This window comes from Ambystoma mexicanum, chromosome 3p (assembly GCF_040938575.1).
Source record: "Ambystoma mexicanum isolate Mex_15411 chromosome 3p, UKY_AmexF1_1, whole genome shotgun sequence".
NCBI lineage: Eukaryota > Metazoa > Chordata > Amphibia > Caudata > Ambystomatidae > Ambystoma > Ambystoma mexicanum.
Genome location: NC_090925.1, coordinates 144,757,137 through 144,783,408, shown reverse-complemented (window position 1 = coordinate 144,783,408; position 26,272 = coordinate 144,757,137). Strand labels below are relative to the sequence as shown.

General features: G+C 43.2%; 1 protein-coding gene across 2 annotated transcripts in view; it reads right to left on the bottom strand.

Moving 5' to 3' along the window:
* The window catches only part of LOC138579502 (uncharacterized), a 1,088,345-nt gene that overhangs the window by 1,021,426 nt on the left and 40,647 nt on the right, over window positions 1–26,272 (bottom strand). For both annotated transcript variants that reach the window (XM_069649821.1, XM_069649823.1), the window contains exon 2: window positions 8,959–9,060. In XM_069649821.1, the coding sequence (XP_069505922.1) occupies window positions 8,959–9,060 (102 nt within the window). The remainder of the gene's footprint in view (window positions 1–8,958; window positions 9,061–26,272) is intronic.

The following is a 26,272-nucleotide window of genomic DNA, read 5'->3' as shown; positions in this document are numbered from 1 at the left end:
GTCCAACTCATTAACAAACTCAGGCTGGCTTTAAAACCCTGGTCTACAGGCAGCATGTGATGGTAAGGCTGTGGTGAGCCAATCCCATCCTGCTAGAGAATGTTTGCCTTTATACTGCCTCCATCGATCATTTTCAAAGTAACAAGTCACAGTCTCCATGGGTGGTTTCTCGGTTTTGCTGCATTATGAGCATAGTATCTTTCATAACCCTTCAACAATATTTCTTCATGGTGCTCATATATGTGTTTTTTGATTAGTTTAGATGCAAAATGGACCGCACATTTTCCTTTGCAGGATTTGTCGTCTCTTCTTCAAATACAGATTCAAAGATTAGAAGGACCACTGACTACGAATCCGTAGACATCATTACTTCCTGACGCTCCTCCTCAAATGTGTTGCCCTCTCTAATTGACTGTATACTGACAGTATCTACAGTCCCCACCCTGCTTTCGGTTTGAGTGGTAAGCAGCTGTCTCTTACGCTCACTCCTAGAAGCAAAACTCTTTACATTGAACGGAGCATCCCTGATTGCGTCACGTTTCGTCCCCTCATTAATCATGATCGTCTGAGTACCTGCCATTACTTCACCCTTGCCATTCCCAGGAGTGTTGGATAATGACACTGCAGACTCACATTTTGCTTTCCCCCTCCGATGTCGGACCCCGTTGTCATGCTGCCTGCGGTCCCTTTGCCTTATGGTCTGCAAAGAGTTGGTCAGGAATGAGTCCACACTGATTGAGGTTGGCTCATCTCATGCTTGATTGTCTTGACTGTTGACCCCTTGATCTGTTGGATGGCCACACCTCTCAGATACGTTGTACTCAGAACATATTTCTTTTTAGGCTGATAATATTTTCCGGAGACATTTCCTTGAGCATTTGTTGTTATAATGTGTCGATCTTTTCATATTTTTTGACTTTTTTTCTGCAGTTAGTGTACCAGTGGCCTAACTCTTGGTATCGGGACACTTTGTCGTCCTTGTGGACTTCTGATGGAGCATAGTAGATTATTGATCAACGCTATTCACAGCAGAGGCCTCCACTTCCACCGGGACCACTCTACTTTTACTCCTCAATTGACATTGATTATTTTTACACTTCCTGGCGTATGCACACTGTGTCCCAACAGTAACTATCCTTCGGACGTGTTACAGCTTTTTAGCAGGGTGAACCCAAGAGAGTTGCTCCCCCCACCATCAAAACTTGTCACACTCAGGAACACCAGAGGCCCAGGAAAGATAAAAGTCAGACCCGAGTGGATTGTTTAGCGGGCTAAATCCTCCCACCAATGACCCACCTCATTGCTTTGGCGAGGGCCGCCCCCGCCTGTCAGCACTTCCTTGCTGACTCTGACCGCGGACTGCTCACTGCACTCACGTTGCAGTCACTTTGCGGTCCACTTCGTGTTTCCTGGGGTACTTGTAGAAGGTGGGTGGAGCTTTCCTTCGTACTGTCCACTCTCCATTTCACAGGTCCGGCACCAACAATTCTCAACGTCTGATGACTGCACTCACTTTGCAATCATTTCGCAGTCTGCTTCGTGGGTCCTGCGGTACTTGTAGAAGGTGTGTGGAGATTTTCTTCGTACTGTCCGCTCTCCGTTTCACAGGTCTGGCACAAACAATCCTCAATGCCTGCTGACTGCAGTCACTTTGCAATCACTTCGCCCAGAGGTAAACAAGATAGATAACTCGACAAAAAGCTTCTGCACTATCTCTTTCTATACCCAAATTACCAAGACGTACGTTAATCATGGCCGTTACTGTGCATAGAGTTATTAATGTGAGAACATTAGTTGGGGTATTAAAAATATACCCTCGTACCACTTCTATCTTTGATCAATTAGAGTTGTTCCATTTTCTATTTTTCAGGCATGGAAAAAAACTCTAGAAACTATTATAAATGGCCATTTAGTTTATTAATTTCAGATTATAATGGTTAAATATTGGAATCACTGTGCTTTACCCCTCTTATAACCGTATGAGATGTTGGATTGGTAGATGTGTTAAATAAATATTTCAACAAAATTAAAAAGCCTTCATAGCTAAGATGTTTTTAATGTATTTGTATGTGCTGCTGTACAGAGTTTTTTCGGAGTATCCATGTGAGTGTATCACAAAGAAACACTGTCCATAGGTAATATCCTTAAATCAAAGTCCACACATTTGTACTGGTGCTCAGAAAAACAATTTAGTTGGTTCAGCCGACACTTGTTTCGACCTTTAGGTCGTTCTCAAGGCTGTTGTAATATGTTGCAGATTGAATATGGAAAACATTAAATAATAAATGCCATTCATACAACATTAAAAAAAATGTTGTTTTACATACCATATTACATCCATGGCAGTGACGATGAGGATAACAGAAGAAAAATAAATTAAAAATAACCAAAAATTGATTGAGCAGTTACACAGTCAATAATATAGACTATATGGAATCATGTTATTGAAAGTGATTGGCCGTGCGTTGCCATCTCGAAGCTTAACACCAGCAATTGTGCCAGATATCACGTATGAAGCAAAAAAGTGTAATTTGGAACCCATATAGAAAACAAGCACCCTTGCAAGTGTGAGGCTGTGGTGAAAATGAAATGTGAATTCAAAAGGATGATTATAAACTCAACCGAAAAGGTATTAAGGAAATGGATGCTAAAGATGGGACTTATCCAATGTGAGACAATCTGTGTACCAGAAAAAATGCAAAAAATAAATAAGAGAGCTAGTCATGTATACTGTGATGAGACACACAAGGACAATGTGGTATTATGGAAAAGATATATTGATGATATATTGATGATATGGAAAGGAACAGAACAAGATTTACTAATCTTCATTAATCATCTGAACTACAGTAATTTGGGGATTAAGATTACAGGTGAATATAGTGCTACCTCAATTAACTTTCTCGACCTAACTATTTACATTGAATCGGGTAAAATAGAGACCAGAACCTTTAGGAAATCAACAGAAGTCAATTCTACGTTGCATGCAGACAGTTGCCACAAAAAATCTGTCATTTCTGATATACCAGTGGGAGAATTTTTCAGGGCACGCCACAATTGCTCCAATGATGAAACGTTCAAACAAGAATGTGATCTTTTGTCTAAAAGATTTTTGGAAAGAGGTTACAGTCCAGAGATGATCACTAAAGCACAGCAAAAGGTCAAAACTAAACCGAGGAAGGTAATGATCAATAAGCATTCTGTTACTGAGATTACCAGTCCTCCACGTAAAATTGGTATCATAACAAGATATACCAAAGAGGCTAGTTTACTATATAACATGGTAAAAAAACACTGAGGCATACTGCATCTGGATCGAGATATCTCTTCCTTTCTCAACGAAACACCTTCATTTACGTACACAAAAGCACCGAATCTTAAAAATCATCTTTGCCCATCTTTTATACAAAATATCAAACCTACAGGCTCAGAATGGTTGAAGCCCTTAAGGGGTTTCTCAAAATGTGGTACCTGCAGTATGTGCTGTTATGCACATTCGGACTGTTCTGAATGTTCAAATGAACAGGGTATTCGAGTACGTATTGATAAATTCATTAATTGTCGCAGCAAATTTGTGATCTATGCTATTGTGTGTGTCTGCCGCAAGATTTATGTGGGGAGCACTATTAGAGAATGTTACTTATACGGATGCGGGAACATATTTCAGCATTACGGAAACCAGATCTTAATTTGCCGTTAACTAACCACTGGCAAAGTTCGCACCAATTGGATCTTGTTAGGGACATCAGGTTCATTGGACTTGCAAAAAGATCCAATTGAGTAAATGTGGAGGTGATATTCAACTCTGGTTGAGACAAATGGAATCTAAATATATATGCAAGTTGCGATGTGTCCTTACAGGGTTAAACAAGGATCACGAAATGGGTAATCTGTTATGAGTAAATACAGAGCTACATTTCTATAGATTTCATGCTTCATAATGCATTCTTGGGTGATGTACAGGATGTGGGGTTGCTTAATTAAGCATAATATGTACAGGGCTTGTTATTTCTCATATTTTGTAAAACATAATTCTGGAATAGTCAGTTGTAATTCTATCATATTGAAGAATCAGAGAGACTGCATAAGATTTGATTGTTTAATGTGGAAACTGACGGGTGGAGAAAGGCGCTTCTGTACAGAAATAGAATAACATTGTTGGAGCTAAAAGATGTTAATTTGTTACATTTGACTTGACTGGCGGTGCTTTGTCATGTCCTGTTGACACCATAATTAGCAATTGCTTGGTATTATCCCAATGGAGTCATTTGTTCAATTTACGTTCCTTCTACATTACTGTAGCAATTCAGTCCATGAATAGATTATTCCACAGTTAAGGATTTCATTTTCTATCTGGCATATTTGTTTAAAACATTTGTTTCAAACTCATCTGAACCTTAATTCATAGTAGGCGATTAATTTAATATTGACTTAAGATGCAACACCTTACCACAGTGGTTTGCACTATTTTCTATAATTTTTATCCAGCTCTTTTTTCCTAGTGAGAACGTATATATTTTCGTGCACAGGATAGTAATTGGCTTTATCTTCATATCAGTTGTGACTATTTTTCTGGTATTCGCCAAACGATCTACAAAACAAGCCTGCTTAGGAAAAACTGCTTGTGCTATTCTAATTTCAAGCCCAGCGACCACGGTGTTCTTTATATTAACTCGATATATTTCATGGCGTTTATGCAGTAACATTTAATTTTCGGGGAATTATAATTCATCAGCTCCTCGGGGAACTACTTCTCCCAAGAACCCTTGCACAACTCCATTTATGACGTTGGTCACGTGAGAATCAGTAGCGTGATCACGTAACGTGAACTTCACACGCATTTTTTGTATATGCAGTGCATTTCTTGACAGTAACTTGAACAGACGCTAGGAGCTCACGCGGAGGCTTTGATTGATTAGACCTCTACTAGGGTAAGCGTTATCTAATTTATTTACAAGCCATTAGGAGTTCCGCATGCCCTATATTCAATTCAGCATTCAAGTTAATGCGTCACGTATGTTCCTTTTACCTTCGAACCTATTTATTGCAGGTATTGGGACCCGTGGATTGGATTTTACTACTAGTAGCACACTGATCAAAGATGTAGTGAGTATTTTTTAAATTGTTGCACAATAGTCACCAGGGAATTGTGTGACTTCTTTGTACAGATTCCCAAACAGTTTCTAAACGAGGCAATAGTGATTTTCCCTTTTTTCTGTTATATTCATTTCTCTTATTTATTTTTTGCATTTTTTCTGGTACACAGATTGTCTCACATTGGGCAAGTCCCATCTTTAGCATCCATTTCCTTAATACCTTTTCGGTTGAGTTTATAATCATCCTTTTGAATTCACAGCTCATTTTCACCACAGCCTCACACTTGCAAGGGTGCTTGTTTTCTATATGGGTTCCAAATTACACTTTTTTGCTTCATACGTGATATCTGACACAATTGGTGGTGTTAAGCTTCGAGATGGCAACGCACGGCCAATCACTTTCAATAACATGATTCCATATAGTCTATATTATTGACTGATTGTGTAACTGCTCAATCAATTTTTGGTTATTTTTAATTTATTTTTCTTCTGTTATCCTCATCGTCACTGCCATGGATGTAATATGGTATGTAAAACAAAAAACAAAAAAACTTTTTGGAATGTTGTATTAATGGCATTTATTATTTAATGTTTTCCTTATTCAATCTGTAACATATTACAACAGCCTTGCGAACGACCTAAAGGTCGAAACACGTGTCGGCTGAACCAACTAAATTGTTTTTCTGAGCACCAGTACAAATGTGTGGACTTTGATTTAAGGATATTACCTATGGACAGTGTTTCATTGTGATACACTCACATGGTTACATCATATTGGCCGCAAATGTGCAGACGTTTAATTGTGGACATCACGTTTCAGTAAATGTTGTAATACAAAAATATATATTTTTCTCAAGTTATATATTTGGTCTTGGCGCAGGTTAACACTCCAGTTTCTGTTTACCTTTGGGGGTACTTTTTCAAGGGAACCCCAGGTGTTAAAAACCAGCAGCCAGTAGACAATACTTGTGTAATTATTAGGACCAGCGCATTCCACAAAGTTACTCCTTGAAACCCACTCAATTTTATTTTCGGAGTATGTTTAGCTATATATAGATACATAAAAACAACTGTGTGGTTGCTTGGGTAGTTATCCAAAATAAACATTGAATTGATGGATTACCAGAAATTATGAAAACAACTCCCATTTAGATGCAATGTATTCAAATGTATTTTGCGTGGCTATTCTGAAAACTTGTGAGCGGATTTGGCTCTCAAGGACTGGAGTTGTCCTAGAACATATATATATTTTTTTAAACATTTATTTATTAGCATGTCAACAAATACAAATCACATCAATATGATACAAGGGTTTTCTAGATTTTAGCAGAAGCATAAACACATCAGTTAACTATATTCCAATAAGTACACAATGCAAAACAAACACAACAATCTAACACACCCCCCTTAGACATACTAAATCCCTTTCAGTGCATGTAAATAACAACAGTCTCAAAAAAGTATAACCACCCCTCCTATCAGAAGACATACATAGGCACCAGACTCCACGTAGACCAACACCAAACCAATACACTAAGAAAGAGAGCAAAGAATAAAGAAATGAAAAAGTAGAAAGAAAAAAGAAGTCCTAGAACATATTTAACAGACACTCGAACAAGCAGAACTCACATTCACCCCAGCCATTTACTAAAGGCCAATGGGAAGAAACAACATATGATCAAACGAATTTATAAACATATTACCTGAGGTCTAACGAGGAACAGCTAAAGTGGTGTAATGGCAATCATCATCGTCATCATCATTTATCATTTGATACAGCGTCTTTCACCATTGGTATGGTCCCAAAGCGCTGTAGGTTGAACACCCTTGGGGAACCGAAGTCCAGGTATGGGAAATTCATCCGAAGAGTTTAGAATACGTGTGTCCATTTTAGCCAAAGCAAAGTTGGGTAGGAGTGGCCAGATCCCTACTGGCTACCCATATCGAGTTGGGAAGTGGATTGGTACTTTGAATTTGACAAGAGAGAGTGAGAGAGTAGTAGATTTGTTATGTGTCCAGCTAGACCGAATTTACGTTGTGGGGAAAAGCTGCATTCTAATGGCAGAGGTGTTGTGCAATATGTTGTTGGGAATGTAGTATGTTTGCAGATGTGTGCGGGTGGTAGGCCTTGTCTTCTGCTATATTCCATAAACATGGAGTGGAATATGTATCCGTCTGCTGTTGCTGGCTACTTGGTTTTGTAGATGCAACATGGACTCAAGAGAGTTTTGCTTTTTTGTTCCCTACAGCAATTTATTTGTATCATTTGTATAGGCAGAAAAATAATAGGCTATCTAGTCTCTTAATTCATACTCCATCATAACATTTTAAAGTAGCACTTACATTTTGTATGTTTAGTATACATTTTTAGTTTACATGAGACTCTTCATGCATCCAAAAATAAAATATTTAAAACAGACAATATAATAAAAAAAAATTGATTTTAACAATTCATATTTACAATTCATAAAATCAATTCACATTTACTGTTATCAATACAATCTACCAAAAAATCAAAGCAACAATTTTCCCTTGCTTTAAGAAATCCCAAGCAGCACATTTCAACTGATTTGTTAGAGATATACATTTATTTTATTCCCAGAATTTCAAAGTGCTTAAAATCTTTCCAATCATAGCAGCATACAAATTCTTTGCAGTTCTCTAGTTAGGAATTGTACTTTATTTTATATTTATTGTGACGTTATGTTCCCGTTCCATGGGCAACACTGGGGGGTAATGGCCCGCGGCCCCAGTTAACGAGCCTGGCGAGGCGGGGGCCATTAACGTGGGCCCCTGGAACGGGTACATAAGGCCATTAGCACCCCGGGTTACCAAAGTGGCGAAGTGATGCTAAAAAAAAAAGGATGTTCCTTTCTACAACGGGACGTTGTTGGAAGGAAAATCCTTTACCAACATGGCCGCCATTGAAAGTACAGAGGCCCTCTTCCCTTTCCATGGCAGCCGTTGCAAGCTGAGAGGAAGCTGCGGCAGCAAGGACCGCTGCAGCCGAAATAAGGTAAGTGGGGAGGCAGGGGGGGGTTTGATAAAGAAAAATAAAACAGGGACGGAGGTTGGGGGGAAGATGGCGGTGGTGAGAGCTGGCCGTCAGGAGGCTTGGAAAGCCAGCGTGTACCTGCGGTTCAAGCCTGCGTTCCTATCCACCCGATTGGCTGGCTCCCCTGCCTGGGGTGCTAATGATATTTATATTGCGCTTTCGCCAAGGCGCTGTACAATAGTAATAAAAAATAAAACTCCTATTCAAATGTGGCAGTGGTAAATTAGAAGAACACAGATGTTAGAGATTAGTAATTGTATAGAGGAAGTGAGATTTAAGTCGAGTTCTGAAAATGTGGTAGGAAGGAGAGACGCAGACAGAGAGGGGAGGGGCATTCCAAAGTTTGGTCGTTAGTAGGGAAAAGGATCGGAACCGAAAGCAGCACAGGGTGGTTTTGGGATATAATCTATTTTTTAATAACCCTTTATAAGGGAGGGGTCTCCATATATTCTTTAGCTCGAGTGAGGTTTCCAAAGTGCAACATATTCAAATGCCAGTCATAGCTGAAAGCCTTTTTTTACATTCATTCTTTATAATAGTTATTGGCTTCGATCAGTCTATTTCCAGGCCCATCTGCTTCAACCACAACTCTACTGCATCTCTATATTCAGGCATTTATTCGTCCCCTCTTAAAAAGCCTTAGAGAGAATTTAGCATACCATTATTACTAAATAGTAGCATGCATCATTCACAATCCAAATCAGCCAGATTGCAAAAATAATTGATGGCAGTCAAAAATGCTTTAGTGGTAATATAGTTCACAAACAATCAAGTTTCCTTTTTTTCATATCATGTACACAGACTCACCATCTGAACGCTGATGCACTGCGCAGCAGCAGTCAAATTCTAAAGTCTCAGCAATCTTTGTCAGGCCATTTAAATCCAATGGAACTCGTCGATCCCCTGCTCCTAAAATCATAAACAAACTTGTATTAGCACATAGAGATTGTTATTGACCACCCTCAATCAATCAGAATGCTCAGAGTGCAGTCAATAACTAATGGTTAATTGACTGTAAACTGATGGATCACTGGGAAGTATTTTATACGAAATTGTGTCAATTTCCCGCAGAATGTAGTGAGTTTTGGACATTTTGACTAGAAGTTAAGGAACAGACCTACACCTCCACGCCCTCTTCAGCATAACCTAATAGCCCTGCAGTTAAACGGTTTAAAAGTTTCTGGAGTTTGGTACCTTCAATAGAGTATGTTATAGTGGTGTACTTAAATATGATTCCAATCATCTGATAAGTCCTGTTGCAGATCTCTATGTCATTCATAGATGCTATGATTTCATATATACTGGATATACTTGATATCAAGCCTTTTGACAATGCGGCATAGCCAATTAATTTCTCAAAACTAGTGCTGGGTCTGAGCACTTGCAGTTTAAATTGTGCATTCATAACCACTGTCTGATTTGCATATACCAAAGTCTCGCCTCACCTTTTCCAATTAAAGTTTTACACTCATAAAATGAGCGAATCGCTACCGCTGGAAGAGATGCATTGCAATCTTGCAGCCTCCCATCAGCCAGTTAGAAAAATAGTTCAATCGATAGGCCAGTGGTAAACTGTGGATTCCCTTGTTTTGGAGTAAATGGACCGGGAAAGGTCGTCAATTTGAGTTTAGGGGCCAGAGTGGTTCTGATTGAGAGGAGCTTGTATACCGCCATGAGTCTCTCTCTTGGGTGAAGCCCTATCACATGTCTCAGACTTCTTCTAATCACTTGATCCTCAACGAGTTTCCACAGTTTTGGCCATAACGGATTAGGCCAGTCTATAAGGACCCAAAGCTGCAAAGCTGATAACACCACTGCCACCAAGATCTCGAAGCCTAATGAGTGTCCTCTGGCCAAACCAAGGTTTATGCCCCGTCAAATGATTACGAGTGAATAAGGCGGATTACAAGTGCCGGAGGGATGGTGCTGATCCCCATTCATGGAGTCCCATAGGACCCCATGAGGGGATTTGCCATCTCGAGGTTTTTTTGCCGGTAGGGCGCCTATCTTAGCTCCAGCATTTAGCTGGTAACCCAGGTGCCCCACCGCCAATCCTACAGTCAGGCGGTCAGGTAAAGTGCCGTTATCCAGGAATGCCGGCACTTTTTTACTGGCCGCCCAACTCGGAATGAGGCCCAGTGTCTTCTAAGTCCACTCCACAGAGCATAACGTGAATAGTAAAAACCATTGAATGTTTATATGAAGAAGTGCAAGTGTATAAATGCAAAATCGTGAGCGCAAACGTGCGTGGAACAGTTAGTCTTGATCAAAGGGCTGGGAAAGCCGCATCCGAGGTGCAGTGAACCACTTCATACGCAGTTTGCGAAATACACACTTGATTTAAGGCGATTGCCATTATGAACCTCACCCTTGGCCACAAATGCAGGATGAGAGGTCCGTACGACAAAGCAGGCATGATGCTGAATCCGGCAGACACAACACAGGAGAGTATGGGGAAGGGAGGGGATGCTGGGGGGTGGCCAAGGGAGTGAAGGTTGGCAGGCCGATTGCCCATGGCCAGACAGGAAAGAAGTGCGCAGGCCTTAGTAGGAGATTTTTTTATGGGCCTGCATCGCCTGCTAGCTCTCGAAGGAGGGAGGCATTAGGTCAAACGATTTAAAGTATAGCCCTTCAGAGCTTACCTTCACCGAAGATCCCCCAGTATGGCAAGCGGGATACGGGCATGGTGTTCTTTCTTTCCTGGAGACACGCCTGTGCCATAGATGCATCTGCACAGTGCCAGACAGACAGGGCCAGGCAGTAATGCTGGGGGAATCCCCAAATTGAACAGAAAAAGTTCCCAATTAGGGAACTCCCGTCCCCTGCACACTATATGGGGCTATCTAGCCAAATTCTTATTGAATGATGTCATACATATTTCATAATATTCACTGGCAATGCTCTTAAAATATTAGATTCATGAGCTGGTTTTGGACATCGCATGGTCTGGTAATTAATAACATTTTCAATCTTGTATACAAACACAATTTATAACTTGATTGTTTGATTAGTCCAGGATTTTATTTTTCAAAAGGCAGGTCACCCAACGTGTTTCGAGAATAAGTTCTCTTCTTCAGGGGCTGTGTTTAAGCAATTTCAACTTTTCAATCTAGTGAGAAAACAAATTAAGCAATTTCAGCTTTTCAATCTAGTGAGAAAACAAATTAAATAGTGTTCTCAATTAGAGGTAGTTAAAACAAAAGTCACTAAACATTTCATATTGGTATAATTTATACAATACCTATAGGTTCTTTATTAAATAAGGTCATCAATATTGTGGAAGATGCACAACAACAAGAAACTTTTAAATACATGTAGTCTTTCAGTTTGTTCGGAATCCCCAAATTGACCAGAACCGTCCACAGTTTGTCCCTTTGGACCTTATCGATTGCTGTTTTTAAATCAATGAAAATGACATAAAGGTGCATATTTCTCAGGCTCACATATTTGTCACAGAGCAATTTCAGTCGAAGGCTTGGGTCAATCTTGCTAATGCATGCTTGAAATCCAGCTTGGAGATGTTGTATTTTATTGTTATCCTCAATCCACGTCTCCAGGTGGGTCATTAAAGCTCTAGCAAATATCTTGTCCCCTGCGTCCAAGAGGGAAATGAGCCGATAATTGCCAGGATCGTCCCTACCCCATTTCTTACAAAAACAGAACTAATTTTGCCTTTGTAATCATCCCTACCCCATTTCTTATAAAAACAGAACTAATTTTGCCTTTGTCCACGAGGAGGGAACTGAGTTAGAGCTCAATGCGGCATTGAACAGCCGTGTTAGGTAGGGTACCCAGATGCTAGCTTCAGATGTATATAAGTCAATTGGGCATTTATTGGGGTATGGGGCTTCATCTGCCTTTTCACTAGCAAGTGCAACCCCCACTTCCTCTATGCTTAATGAGAAATCAGATTGCTCATTTCTGTCATAGAGTGGTCCTGTCTGATCTTGTTTGGTAAAGTCCCTGGTTTCTCTATATAGGTTTTTAATTCTGGAATATTCTCCTTAATCAATATCTGGGTTTCTAATGTCACGGTTCCCATTAGTTTTCAAAAGCTTTTGGAGTCTTTGTATCCAATAAAGAGTCACAGGTTTCCCTTATATGCGCTTCTTCCGTATTTCTCATCATTCTCTTGTAAAGCGCTATTGTCTCTCGTAGGGCCAAGATCCCCCCCTCCCCATGGAAACTTGCGTGGCACAGTTAAATCCCCTCATCCTTTGCCATCCAGTAATCCCTCTCATACCATGGATTGCTTTTTATTGTCAATTTTTTTTATAGGCTTGGGGTTACTTGTGAGGAATGGTCTAAGCTCTTTTGTTATGTTTACATGTGCTGCAGTTATACTATCGCTGGCGCTATCCGGGATATTTAAATAATCTTCCAATGCAGGCATAATAGTGCCATAAATGAATGATTTCCATCTTTTTTATCTTTCCCCACTTCAGTACCCATCTGGCATGCCCAGCCACAATAAGATTGATATTATGGCCTCTCTCTTTCACCAGAGGTGCCCCTATCAGCACACTCGTCATGGTTAGCACCGACGGACGGTGGTAACTCGCCGTGTTATCCAATACCCCAAATTCGCTCACCAGGTCCCATGATTCCAGATTGACCAGAATATAATCTATTAGAGAAGCTCTCAAGCCACTAAGAAAGGTGTTTTTTGCAGGGGTATCACCTGTAAATCTGCCATTACAGGCCCTGAGATTTAATGCGATAACTTCTCCAGCCATCTCAGCCGCATTTATATACACCCTTATTGGTCTTGGAGCCTAAAGCTCTTCCGTGTCCCAGATATTATCCTCCTCCCCACACAGATCCTCCATCATTGGTAGTGGCTCAAATTGTAGATTAAAGTCACCCACTACAATTATCTTTGGATTTTACACCCCTCCCTCCACGTATCTACCCTCTCTTTCATGAGGCCAATCAACTGTTGCCCTTTACCAGGTAAATGCCTGTTTTAAGCATTTATTAGAAGTGCCACCGAACCATCCACCATTCTAAGATTTAATTCTAAAAGGTCCTTGCTGGCATTATCTATTTGGAATGCCACTATATTTTTGGTTGATTCAATCCGAACTAAGATTCCACTGCTTGGTCACCCTCGTTTACCTTGCACAGCAGGAATCTCAAAAGTGGTATAGCCTTGTAAATGTAGTGGATCTATAGCCCAGTTCCTTGGAGGCATATTATCTCATAGCCTCTTACCAACTGCGCCCAGTCATCATCTCTTAAATACCTTTTTTGTCCTGCATTATTCCAGGAAATGAGGCGCACCGCTGACTCCTTGGGCCCTTCCATGCCAACTAGCTGGGTGCCGCCACATGAGTCACGGTGAAAACCCTGTCACCATGGGATCTCAGCGAGCCTATGGTTACTAGGGGCAGATGCTTCTATGGCCTTAGACAGCTTCAGCAAATAAACTGCAGATGGGTGCAGTGTAGAATTCACCATTCTTTGATCTATTCCATTTAGAATAGCTTCCATCACTGGAGGTGCAAGGCTAGTTGAATCCGATTGGCTAGTTATCCCTTTGTTATCTCTTGCTAATCCCACACCCGAGGTCAGTGCTACCCACACAGATTACCTTGCTCACCGGTTGTACTTTCATTGTTTATCTGGTAACCCCCCCTTACTACTAGGTTGGTTGGAATTCATTTCTATCTCCAGAACCTTAGGGACAAGAGATCTTTGCTCCATTGTCAGTAGGCCATCTACCAACCTACCAACCTTTCCTCACTCAGTTCTACATTGACATAATCCCTGAACTGGTAATTTGGACAGGGGGTCGCTCCTGATGATTGAGCAACAGCACCTTTTCTCTCTCAGCCAATGTATTGTTTCATTGACCAGTGTTTCGGTGGCCTTTTTCCCAACTTCTGGGACATTCACTAGGTACACAACATTCTTGGGCCTTACATGAGCAACTACATACCGAGTGATCACACTACTTCTAGTGGGAGCATGACTTACAGCTCGCTCTGGCTCATTTGCAGCAAACACATGAATTACTCTACTAACATTGTTCAATATGCCGCTATCTGCTCTGGTGGGGGGAGGCGTTAGTGCTGTAGTTGGTGTTAGGTTGAGCTATTATATCCTGTTACCTTCTAGTGCGGCCCTCAGAGAGAAGCTTTCTTATGTTCCCTACCTGGGTTTTAAGCTCCTCCAGTTCTTTTTGTAGGCCTGCATTATCCATTCCCAGTTGTTCTATAATGGGCTTCAATTCCGTACACCCCCTGCACTGGTGTGTAGTGAGTGTGGCCATTTCCCCCATCTGTACATCCATTACTCCTGTCATATTAGTTCCACCACTACTGCCATCACAACCTAGTGGATTGTTATTTAGTAGTGAGTCAAACCTGTTAGAAATAACAATCTCTGGGGGGTAGGACAGGGGTGCCAGATCTTCTACCCCTGCCACAGTACCTAGACCATCACATGTTCCTTCCTGTTTTCCACTATACTAGCTACTTCCTCTGGGACCTTATAGCACTTTCCCCCTCTTTGGGTCCGGTTGTTTGGTATCTCATAACCAACGAGGGTCTTCCCTGCATTCATGAGCTCAGGCAGTGTAATTTTGCCATTACTATTATGCTGATTAAGTAATTCCCTGTTCTCAATTCTCGCTCCCTCGTTTTAGTTCTCGCCTTATTTGCTATACTTGTTCCCTCTTGGCTATTAGCTGAGCCAATTACTGGTTGCTCAATAGGCGTATTTACCACACAATTGGAGTTCTGTAGGGTTCCTTACTTGATTGTCCCCAGTGGGACATCATTTGCACCTTAAGGCTGTAAGAGGCTGGCAATTTCATTGATCATGACATTTGCATCATCTATCCGTTTCGTGAATTGCATAGACCTCTTTACCAATTTTGTGTTTGGAGAATATTGGGTGGGTTTCCTTTTAGTCATGGTTCCCAGCATTCCTCCTCCATGGGCAATATATTGCGTCAAGACCGGCCAGCCTACACTAGCTTAACAAAGCCCTTCGAAATACAATAAAAGCTGAAAGCTAAAAACTAGGAGTTCCCACGCATACACATCAATAATAAATAAGTACATAAATAATAAGATTATTACGACCTGCAATGAAAACGAGTTAAAACATTAAAATTGCACTAATGGCATCCACTAAATTAATACTTCAGAAGCCAAGGGGAAGGTTTTAGAAATTACCAATATAATACAATATAATAGCCCAAACAAATGTCCAATAACTAAGCACCTGCTGCGTGGAATACCTAAACTATAACAGCATCAATTATCAGGACAAGTCCAACACATCTGTGCTGTTGTGGGAATGGTGAGGGGGCTTTTCAGTGCCTCCAAGGACAAGCAGAAAGATGAACAAACCTTGTGCAAAATGCAACAGCCTTAACAACCCAGGGAGAGGAACGCCCAATGGCTTAAGGAGCACCATAGTCTGTCTCTCTCCCACTCTCCTGGGTCAGTAGTATAACGTGCAAAGTGCAAACGGCCTCCACAGGTTTCCACCAATGAAGTACGGTTTGTTAGATACTAGTCATCCCACTGGCCCTCTTCAACTCAATGGTACACAGACCTTACCGGGGGCCGCACATCACAGGCGCATCACAGCCATTCGCAAACCCTCTTGCTCCACGCCTCTATTCTTTCAGTTGCGCCAGACACCAGGCAGCTTTAGACCACAGTCAGTGCCCGATGATTAGTCCATGAAAATCCAGACAAACAGACAGATGCTCCATGCAGCACTTTGTGCCCAGCGCAGTTTGAAAAAACAAAAAAGTGCCAGGTGATGTCACCCTGACCTACAGGCTGTAGTAGGCCCTGTAGCAGCCCCTCTGTGACCTCACGTGTCGGTCCTTGCTGTGAAGCCGACGGTCTGCTCTGAACTGATTTAAATGGTGCAGTTGACTTTGGGTGGTGAGGCTATTACAGAACGACTACAGCATCTGTCTCCTCTGGTAGGATCAAAGCCCTTGTTCAGCCTATTTGATCTGCTTAGTAACCACCACAAGAGGAGAACAGCAGCAAAGGGCAGCCAACGAAAGGCAACCGGCAACTAACGGGAAATGAGCGGGGAACAGGAATCCTGCGAGGGGTCTGAAATGCTAGATTGACACAAAGGTATAGATTTCTCAAAGTTTGCCATTTTATTAAACCAAAAGGGGTAAGATAAACACCTATCTTTCTCTACCCTAACTAAGCTGTCCATACCTAATAAACTAAATCTAAAGAAATATGACCTAGTGTCCAAAAGTCTCTGACCCTCACACTAATACAAACAACAAAATAAGAAAACATATTGCAGCTTACAAAGCTCTCCCTTGGCCCTTCCTCTATTGGTTAAAATAGAATCAATAAAGTTGGTCAAACACAGTTAATAGTCTAAAGAGAACATGGTTGTCAAGCACAAGTACTTTCCCAAAATGTGTGGCTGCCACACACGCTAATCGTCAAAATATATATTGATGAGAATGAGACTAATGCGCCAAACTGATTTTTGAGTTGTTTGTTGGTGAGTCAATTAAGGAACTGATACACTGAAACTTTTTGTTGGGATCAAAAAAGAAAATCCAATTTTATTTGTTTACAAAAATAGAGAGAACTGTTGGGTGTTACATCACACCTTGTGTTTTATCGCTTCATTCAAATAGACAGTGAATATGCGTTTTCACAATGTAGCTAGCAAAGCAAATGATATTTCCAAATAGCTTGTAAAGCAAATGACCCTTTCAACACGTGTTTCCCCATTGATTGTGACAATGGTTCATCAGGAGAGACAGTGGGTGTTCCTAATTCTTAATTCCAAAAAATAAAACTTGTTCTATTCAATATTTATGCTTAAAGTGGTACTGGAAATCCAATTGGTTCAAAGGGTAATTAACCAAGTTTTGTCCAATGTTAGTCCATGTTGAGACTCTGGATTATAGATGCATGCCGTGATAAGCACTGAGGTGCTGCTGTCCAAGTGGATGCACCAACTGGAGAGGGTCATTTGCCTTACAAGCTATTTGGAAATATCATTTGCTTTGCTAGCTACATTGTGAAAAAGCATATTCCCTGTCTATTTGAATGAAGCGATAAAATACAACAAAATAACACAGGAAATATTCGTCAGTCTTCACTTCAACACCACAGTGCAACAAAGTATAAGCTTTAAGTAGTACTCCTTGAGACCAGGGTTGTGTTCCCTCCCATTAAGAGTCTAATTCCAGAAGATATGAGGCTTCCAAGTTGTTATGTTCTGACCTATGGGATTCTTGGACGCTCTCTGGCTGTTTTACTATGCCAAGATATTTCTCATCTTGTCTTGGGAAATGACTTTTAGGTACAATGGTAGCCTATCCCCTTAGCCTTACCATGGCAAGAACTGTCTTCCGTGTTATTATTCTTTAAATAACACCCAGGTTTAGTTGACTCCCAGGATGACACCAAATTATAAAAGTTGAAATCATGGGTTTCATAATGGCCACAATCGTTGGACCCTTATAAGGGTTCTTCAACACAGGTCAACATATTAGTAGACTCATCCTCCTTTTCACTAGGGATTTGAGAATTAATTTTCACTTTCAGATGATGAGCGAAAAAAGTTTCTGCTAGGTTGTTCTTCATATAGTTCCTAAATTTGTCATTGCTCCATTTCTCTCACACAATATCATATCAATGTCCCTACCCTATGACCCCTACAGATTTCCCAAGACTCTGGAGAAGTGTTTAGGACCATAAGTTTCGATTCCATTCCACAGGAAATTAGAGAAAATATTTTCAACCTCCGCTCTTGGGATGGCATAATGTAAACAGATACATTAACAGGGTGCTTTGTTTTTAACTGAATCGAGATTAAAGTTTTGTCATTTCCTGGGATTACATAATCGTGAAGACAGAAGAGATAATATATGAATTGCCATCTACAGAATTCCTAACAGCAGCAATGGCACGGCTAGACAGTTTTTGAAAAACCTCACCTACATTAGTGTAGGAAGGCTAACAATTTTCACAGTCTTCCCTCAAAGTTCCCATTCCCCTGATGGCCAAAAGGTCTGAGGTTATGTCTTTCCAATTTGTAGGTGTAATTGAGCCAAGGTCTGGTGATTGAGCATATGACCTATCTAGGGAGAGAGTGTGCCCATGCCCATCTTCTTCTGAATTAACGTATGTGGGGCTAGTATCTACCATACTCACGTGAGATTCCCAATGTGAATCAATTGAATACGATCCCACTATGACACCATATATGTGCGGTCAGAAATGCGAGACGGACACAAAGGTATAGTTTTCTCAAAGTTTGCCATTTTATTAAAAGGGGTGAGATAAACGCCTATCTTTCCCTAACCTAACGAGGATGTCTCTACCTAACAAACTAAATCTAAAGACATATGACCTAGTGTCCAAAGGTCTCTGACCCTCACACTAATACATACAACAAAATAACACAGGAAAAATGTGGCCGTCTTCACTTCAACACCACAGTGCAAAAACATATAAGCTTTAAAGAGTACTCTTTGTGACCAAGGTTGTGTTCCCGTCCCCTGGTAAATACAGGAACACTTGTGGAAAAGTTCTGATTCAACAAAGTCCTATTCATTTCAACACAAAACTTCCAATAGGATCTTCCCTTGGATAAAGTAAATGTCTCTCTGATCAATACTCTGATCAACACTTCTTCCAAAAAGCAAAGCACTTGTCTTCCACAATATCCTTCTGGTTAAAGCAAATGTCTTTAAACACTTATTCCAAACAAAAGCTGAAGCACTTGTTGACTTCCACAAAATCCTTCTTAGTAAGGCCAATGCCTTTCTCACCAAACAAAAGTTCATAAACAATGGAAAACATTTCTTTTGAGGATATAAAGCAATTATTAGAACATCACACTATTTCTTCCAACAGAATACTTTTGTCAGGATAGCAAGCAATTTCTTCTTTTAAAGCAACAGTTCATCCAAATGATAATAGTGGCAACACTTTCTTTCTACCACACTTTTTGCCACAAATCCATTGTTTCAAAACATCTTCTTTCCTGTTCCACTAGCCTGCCAGGATTAACTACTATTGATCCTTTTTTTGGTTTACTCGCCTGCCAGGATAAAATTCCTACAACTACAATTGTTACTAGTGGCAATGCGTGTTCCAAGACTCTCCCCACCAGTATCCCATGCAAGAAGGCTTGAACAATGGCTGCCTCTTTCTGTGGTCTCTTGACTCTTGGCAATATGGGTTGCAGGTTCCCCTAATTGGTGTCCCGCAAAAGAAGAATTGCACCCTTGTTGCTTTTGTGCTCCTTCTGTACAGCCTCTTGGCTGTTGGCTATGCGGGTTGTAGGTTTCCCCCAATTGGAATTACGCTCTGGTCGACGTTGTTACTTTCTTAGTTTGATATTCAAAAATATTATTTGCTTTCAAATAGCCCTCTCGAACCGCCCAAGTGTCCCCTTTACATTTAGGCCAACTCACCTGTTTGGTTTGGTGTCTCTGCTTCTTGGTTAGCTGAGAAGGAGGATCTCCCATGTCCCGTACGCTCTGCGGACTACTTCCACACAGCTTCAGCGAGTTGCTTCGTCCCTCTTTGAAGCTCCAACCCTCTGGTGGCTCTCTGCTTCTCCTCGCACACCGCAGTGTTGCTCGCATGAATGGGAGCACATCTCCCCCCCCAGCTGGCCTTTGCTCTCGGATGCTGCTTCCCACTGCATACACACTGTACGGTCGTACAGCTTCCCTTCTCGCATCAGCATCAGCTGGGCTTCCTGCTGCTTCCAAAGCGACCTCAGCAAGCCGGTCTGCTTTGGCTACACTGATCACACCTTCCCTCAGCTGAGGCTCATTTCTCAATTTAAATATCCTGCTGAGGTGTTTTCCTAAACAACAACTAGGCCGCTCTTTCTGATCAATAGCACTTTGGATCCTAACTAACTCTGCCTCGTCCCAGTACCATAGGCATTGTGGATCTTGAAGTCCATAGTGGTTTTGGTCCTTTGATGTTTAGCTAGTTTGGATGATCTTGTAAATTGAGAGTTGTCAGAGTTATGAAAGGTTGAAAGGAAGGTTTGTGTTCTAAAATTGGAATTAGAACCTCTTCTTAAAAACAGTATCATTACAATTAGAGGATGTTACAGTTAAGTCCCGAACTCCCAAGGAACACACCTTCTGATTATATGACTTTTTATAGCATTTCTTTTGGGTAGTTTCATGAGAGGGATTTGTTCAAAGACAGCGTGCCATCAAGTATTTGGGATTATATGATTCTCATCCTCAGTAAAGGATGAATACTGCGTCCCTTCCAAAGGAGTCACCGCTTCCCCTTGACTGCCATCTCCCCCCATGTCATGCTCCCTCCCAGTGGTCCAGATAGGATTTTGGAGTGAGAGTATTTTACTCCAAATTTTTGGAATTAGAGAATGAATCCAATTTCAAGAGAGTAAAAATTATTTTACTTCTCGCAAGAGAGTAAAATGTGTCTGACAACTATCCAATTTGTGCGTAAAATTAACACTTTGTTCGAAAACATAAGAGACAAAACAGCTGTATTTCAAAGTGGTTCTAAATAATGTACTGCACCGGTGGAAAACATTTTCCCCATACAAGAACCTTGTAGATGCATACTACCCAGCTTCAGCTTCCTGATACTTGAGCACAAACTCTGTTAAGAGTTACTACAGATACCAGCTAGTTACAATAGGTGATTCTCAAATCAAGTCCCTCACTCTACCACTATCACTTCTCTGCCTCTCGGGCCTACTGTTGCTGCCTGGCACTACCTGCTTGACAGCCACTCCATGTTATTGCTCCATCTCTCCTTCCCTTTGCTACTTTGTTTCCCCTGTCTCTCATTTTCTGACACTCTGCCTTTCACCCTTAAGTGTTGAGATGCCACATTTTGTAGTTTGTTTCTCTGTCACTCTGCCTCTCCCATCTCTACATTCTATTGTTGCTTTTTCCCTCCTTTATCTCGCTGTATCAGTTGATATAACTCCTCTTCCTCTCATGTCATTACTCTGGCTATATCTGTTTTTTCGTTTTCTCGGTTGTGATTGCTACTCCTTTTGATTATCTTTATTGCACTATCTCTTATATTATTGGCCTGCCCTTCTCTAGTCTAGGTTTTCTATGTCCATCTCTCCCCACCTGCTATTGATCTGTGTTTTATTTTACTATCTCCAAATGTCTCTTTTGCTCTGCTTCTATCCGGCACTCCTAATGTGTGTTTGTCTTATTATTAACTGTTTCCCTTCGCAATTTCTTTGTTTCCCTATCATGTAGCTCATTACTCTCTCCTCCTCAAATTTCTGTTTCAGATTGTCTAGTATGTATGTTCTCTGTAACTTCACCCCCCTCCCAGCCGTACCTTTGTTCTTCTATATTGCTTAGGTTCAGAGTTGATCTTCCTCTCCTGTTTTTCTGTTTGTCTTTTAACATAGCACCAATAAATATCCAAAAAGCTGAAAATGCCTTTTATATTTAAAAATCTAGTGCAGCTTTACCATTGGGTGCTCTTTTTTAGATGTGTGCAAACCTTCTTTTGGCCATTAGGCTGGGAATTATAGAGTTAGAGGTGTGTCTGACCAGATGCAGCACTTGCTTGAATGCAGATGCTTTAACAACACTGTATGCCATTACAAGTACACAAGCCCATATGAGATGAGTGTTCTGAGCCATTACAGGTATAGCAGCCTTAATGAGGTGTGTATTCTGAGCCATTACAAGTATAGAAGTCCTGAAGAGTTGTGTGTTCTGAGCCATCACAGGTATAGCAGCCCTGATGAGGTGTGTGTTCTGAGCCGTTACTGTAAGGCAGCCAGCTCCACACAGCTGCTCTCTCAGCCTCAGCCTGCAACGGCCCCTTCTGCTCCTGAGCACCCAGGCCCCAGCTGCCAGCTCCACACGGCTGCTCTCTCAGCCTCGGCCTGCAACGGCCCCTTCAGCTCCTGGGCACCCAAGCCCCCACGACCAGCTCCATACAGCTGCTCTCCCCGCCTCGGCCTGTACAGCCCCTGCAGCTCCCGAGCACCCGGGCCCCTGCACCCAGCTCCTTACTGCGGCTCCACAACCTCGGCCTGCAACGGCTCTCGCCGTTTCTGTGCACCTATGCACCAGGACCCTGCTGACAGCTCCATACATCGGCACCCACAACCTCGGCCTACCACGGCCCCGGTGTCCGGTCAAAGGATCGACTACAAAGGGTCGAAAGGAGCTGCGGGGGCCGTGGGTTGTAGGTCAAAGGATCGACAACCAAAGGATCGAATGGTCAAAGGATCGACACCAAAGGACCGAAAACAAAAGGATCGAATTTTTTTTTTAAATTACATAAAAATGTAAAAAAAAAAAAAAAAAGAAAAATTTCGATCCTTTTGCTTTCGGTCCTTTGGTGAGCTCCTGGGCACACAGTCCTTTCAGCCAGCGCATCATAGCGCATACGGCAGCCTGCAAAACCTCGACCTGGAACGGCTCCCGGTCCCTTCTGCCAGCTCTTCACACTGCATACGGCGGCTCTCTCAGCTTCGGCCTGCAGCGGCCCTGCTGCTCCTGAGCACCCAGTCCCTGCAGCCAGCTCCCCTCACCGCACACGGCGGCTACCATAACCTCGGCTGCATTAGCCCCCACTGCTCCTGTACACCAGGTCCCCGCAGCTCCCGGGGACAGCTCCTCATTCCACATACGGTGGCTCACACTGCCTCGGCCTGTCCGGCCCCTGCTGCCTCTGAGCCCGCGGCCCCCACCACTCCTGTGCCCGCTCTTCCTACCACCTCCGGCTGTGTTCTCTGCATCCCCTGCCCGGGCCGTTCAGCTCCGCATTAGTTTTGGTGACTCCCTCCATTTTAGGACCACGTCGCCTACATCATCTGTCAGCTCACACTGCTACGAACTCCGCCTCCACTGCCCTGTCCGGATAGCGCTGCAGTCATCCTCGTGACTCCCTCCAGTGTCGGACCACTGCGCCTACAACACCCAACTGCTGTCTCGTTGCAACTGTCTCCCACTGTTCCCACATTCATTACTGTGTCCTCCACAGCCCGTCCTGACAGCTCCACAGTCGCTCTTGGTCTCCTTTCTGCTTCATGCCTTGGCGCCTACTTCATCCACCTGCCTTCTCCTTCCTCAGATGACTGCCGCAGGCTGCTCCTGACTCAGCATACTGCCGCCCCCACTGCACCAGACTGCCATGGCTTCTGCAGCTCCAGTGTCCACTGTGTGACTCCGAAGCCCAACACTGGCCTACTCCCCCTGGACATATTGTGCTTCTCCCTCCCGCTCCTGCTGGGTGCACCTCTTCCTTCACAGCTACAGCCTCCTCCACCTATTAGACTGCTCCTTCAACATCACCTTCCACATCTGTCTACCTTCACCGTCCTCCACTGCCTTCATCAACAGCTTCCTACCACGGCTCCTGGAGACCCCTGGGTGCACCTCTTCCCTCACCACGTCAGCCTCCTCTGCTTCCTTGATTGCTCCATCTATGGCATCTGCCACATCCGATTGCCATCACAGCCACAGCAGCCTCTACAGCTCCTTGTACTGCTCCATCTACCATCACCCCTACAGCCATTACAGCCCCGCTGCTCCTTGGCTCGCTTCTTCAGCCGACTCCTCCGCAACCACTGTGCTGCAACCCGCACCTCAACCATCTCCACCTTAGCCACCACTGCCTCCGCTGCTCCTTTTACCCCTCCTCAACCTTCACCACCGCTGCTTCGTTACTCCACCCACCCTTCCGACAGCATCCTCCCCAGCTTTAGGCATCAGCCCCTTAGACCTCTTACTCTCCTGAGCATCCTGGACTACACTTTACCCTACAGCCCTCCCCACCTATTACCAGCCTTTACTCTGGTACTCTGGTCCTTCCTCACCTGACCTCTGCTTTAATTATTGCTCCTTTGTTATGCGCGACTCCCCCTTTCTGTCCCGCCCCTCTTCCCCCTCCCCTCTCCCCCCTCAAGGTTCTCTACCTCATCACCATGGCCATTTCATCTCTCAACCTCCCCCCCCCTCCTCAAACCCACTCCATCCCAGCTCCTAACCACTCACTCAGGCACTGCAACCTTATCTACCCACTAATCTCCCATACCCCTAATACCTTCGAAGTTGCCCTCTGGAATACCCGCTCGATCTGCAATAAAACTACTGCTGTTCTTGACCTATTCTTACGTCTCAACCTCAGATTTCTCTGTGTCACTGAAACCTGGATCCCACCCCATTACACCTCTGTTCCCGCATCACTCACCTCTTCTTCATCATCTTCTTTCGAGCATGTCCCTCGACCCTCTCTGGTCGTGGAGGCAGCCTAGGCCTTCTCTTCCGTCCTCACTTTATCTCCTCTCCCTCTCCTCCTTCTCTTCCCACCCTCCCTTCCTTCGAATACATGTATAAAATCTTTAATTCCCTCCCACGCTATATCTTTCCTTATCATAGACCGCCCTCCTGGCTCATTCTACGATGACATCGACCATCTTCTCAGCCTCCTCTCCCCCAGCCCCTCCCCTCTAATCGTACTTGGTGACTTCAATCTCAATCTTTCCACAACCTCCCCCTCCTCTCCTCTCCTGTCAATCCTTGATTCTTACCTCCTTTCCCCTCTCCCTTCCCCTCCGACTCACCAATCTGGCTCTACCATTGACCTAATCTTTACCTCTTCTTTCTCTGCCTCTCCCATTTCCTCTTTACCTAACTACCTCTCGGACCACTCCTTACTCTCCTTCTCCCTCAGCCCCCATCCTCCTTATCCCCCTCTGCCCCTTCTTCCACCCCCTTCTTCCGTCGTGACCTACGTAACTTTAATCCTTCTCTCTTCCTTACCTCCTGCTCTTCCTTCCTCCCCCCTCTCACACTTCTCCTCTCTTTCAGCTACTGAAGCGTCCTCCACCCTAACCTCCTCCCTCACCTCTGCTCTAGATCATCTTTACCCTCTCTCCTCGTTTCACCCTTCCCGCCCTACTGCTCAACCTTGGCTTTCTCCCCATCTTTCCTCCATGCGCCAACCTTCTTAGGCGCTTTGAACGTTCCTGGCTCAAACACCCCACCCCCTCCAACAAATCTGCATACTTTGAGTATCACTCCCTCTATGACTCCTGTCTCAACTCTGCTAAGCGTACTTACTTCTCTGACCTTATTCACTCTCAGTCCTCCCATCCACGCCGCATCTTTCAAACCTTATCCGGACTCCTTTCTCCTCCCACCCCTGATCATTCCATTGCCTCTCCTCTCTCTGCCTCTGACCTTGCCTCCTTCTTTTCCAACAAAGTCCTCAACCTCCGACAATCTATTCTCTTCCCCTTCCTATTCTCCCTCTCCACCCCCCCTTTTCCCCCTCCCTTCTCCATGTCCTCATTCACCCCTATCACTCAACCTGAAGTCACCCTCCTCCTTTCCAAAACTCATCCAACTGCTTCTCCTGCAGACCCCATTCCTACCTCCCTTATCCCTAAAATCTACCCTCTTTTAATACCTTATTTCACCTGCTTCTTCAACACCTGTCTCTCTACATCCACCTTCCCCTCTCCTTTCAAGCACGCTACCATCATCCCAATTCTCAAAAAACCCTCTGCTAACCCTCATCTTGCATCCAATTACCGCCCTATCTCCCTTCTTCTCCAAACTTCTAGAACGTATTGTCTATTCTCAAATCTCTACCTTCATCTCCACCCACACCCTCCTCCCCCCACCCAATCTGGATTCCGCCCTCTTCACTCCATTGAAACTGCTCTCACCTCCGATCTCAACTCTCTCCTATATGCTCGCTACTCTAAGCACTCTTCTATTCTTATCCTACTTGATCTCTCAGCTGCCTTCGATACTGTTGACCACCCTCTTCTCCTCAACTCTCTCTCATCATTTGGCCTCAAAGACTCCATCCTCGACTGGTTCTCCTCCTATCTCTCTAATCACACATTTTCAGTCTCATGGGGTGGCCATTCCTCACCTGTCTTTCCTCTCAACCACGGTGTTCCCCAGGGTTCTGTCCTTGGCCCCTTTCTCTTCTCACTCTATACTTCCTTCCTTGCCCCCATTATATCCTCCTTTGGTGTATCACACCATTTCTATGCTGATGACACCCAGCTCTTCCTTTCCTTCTCCTCCTTCAAACCTGACATCCACCTTAAGCTCTCTTCTTGCCTCTCCGCCATTAAATCCTGGATGTCCTCT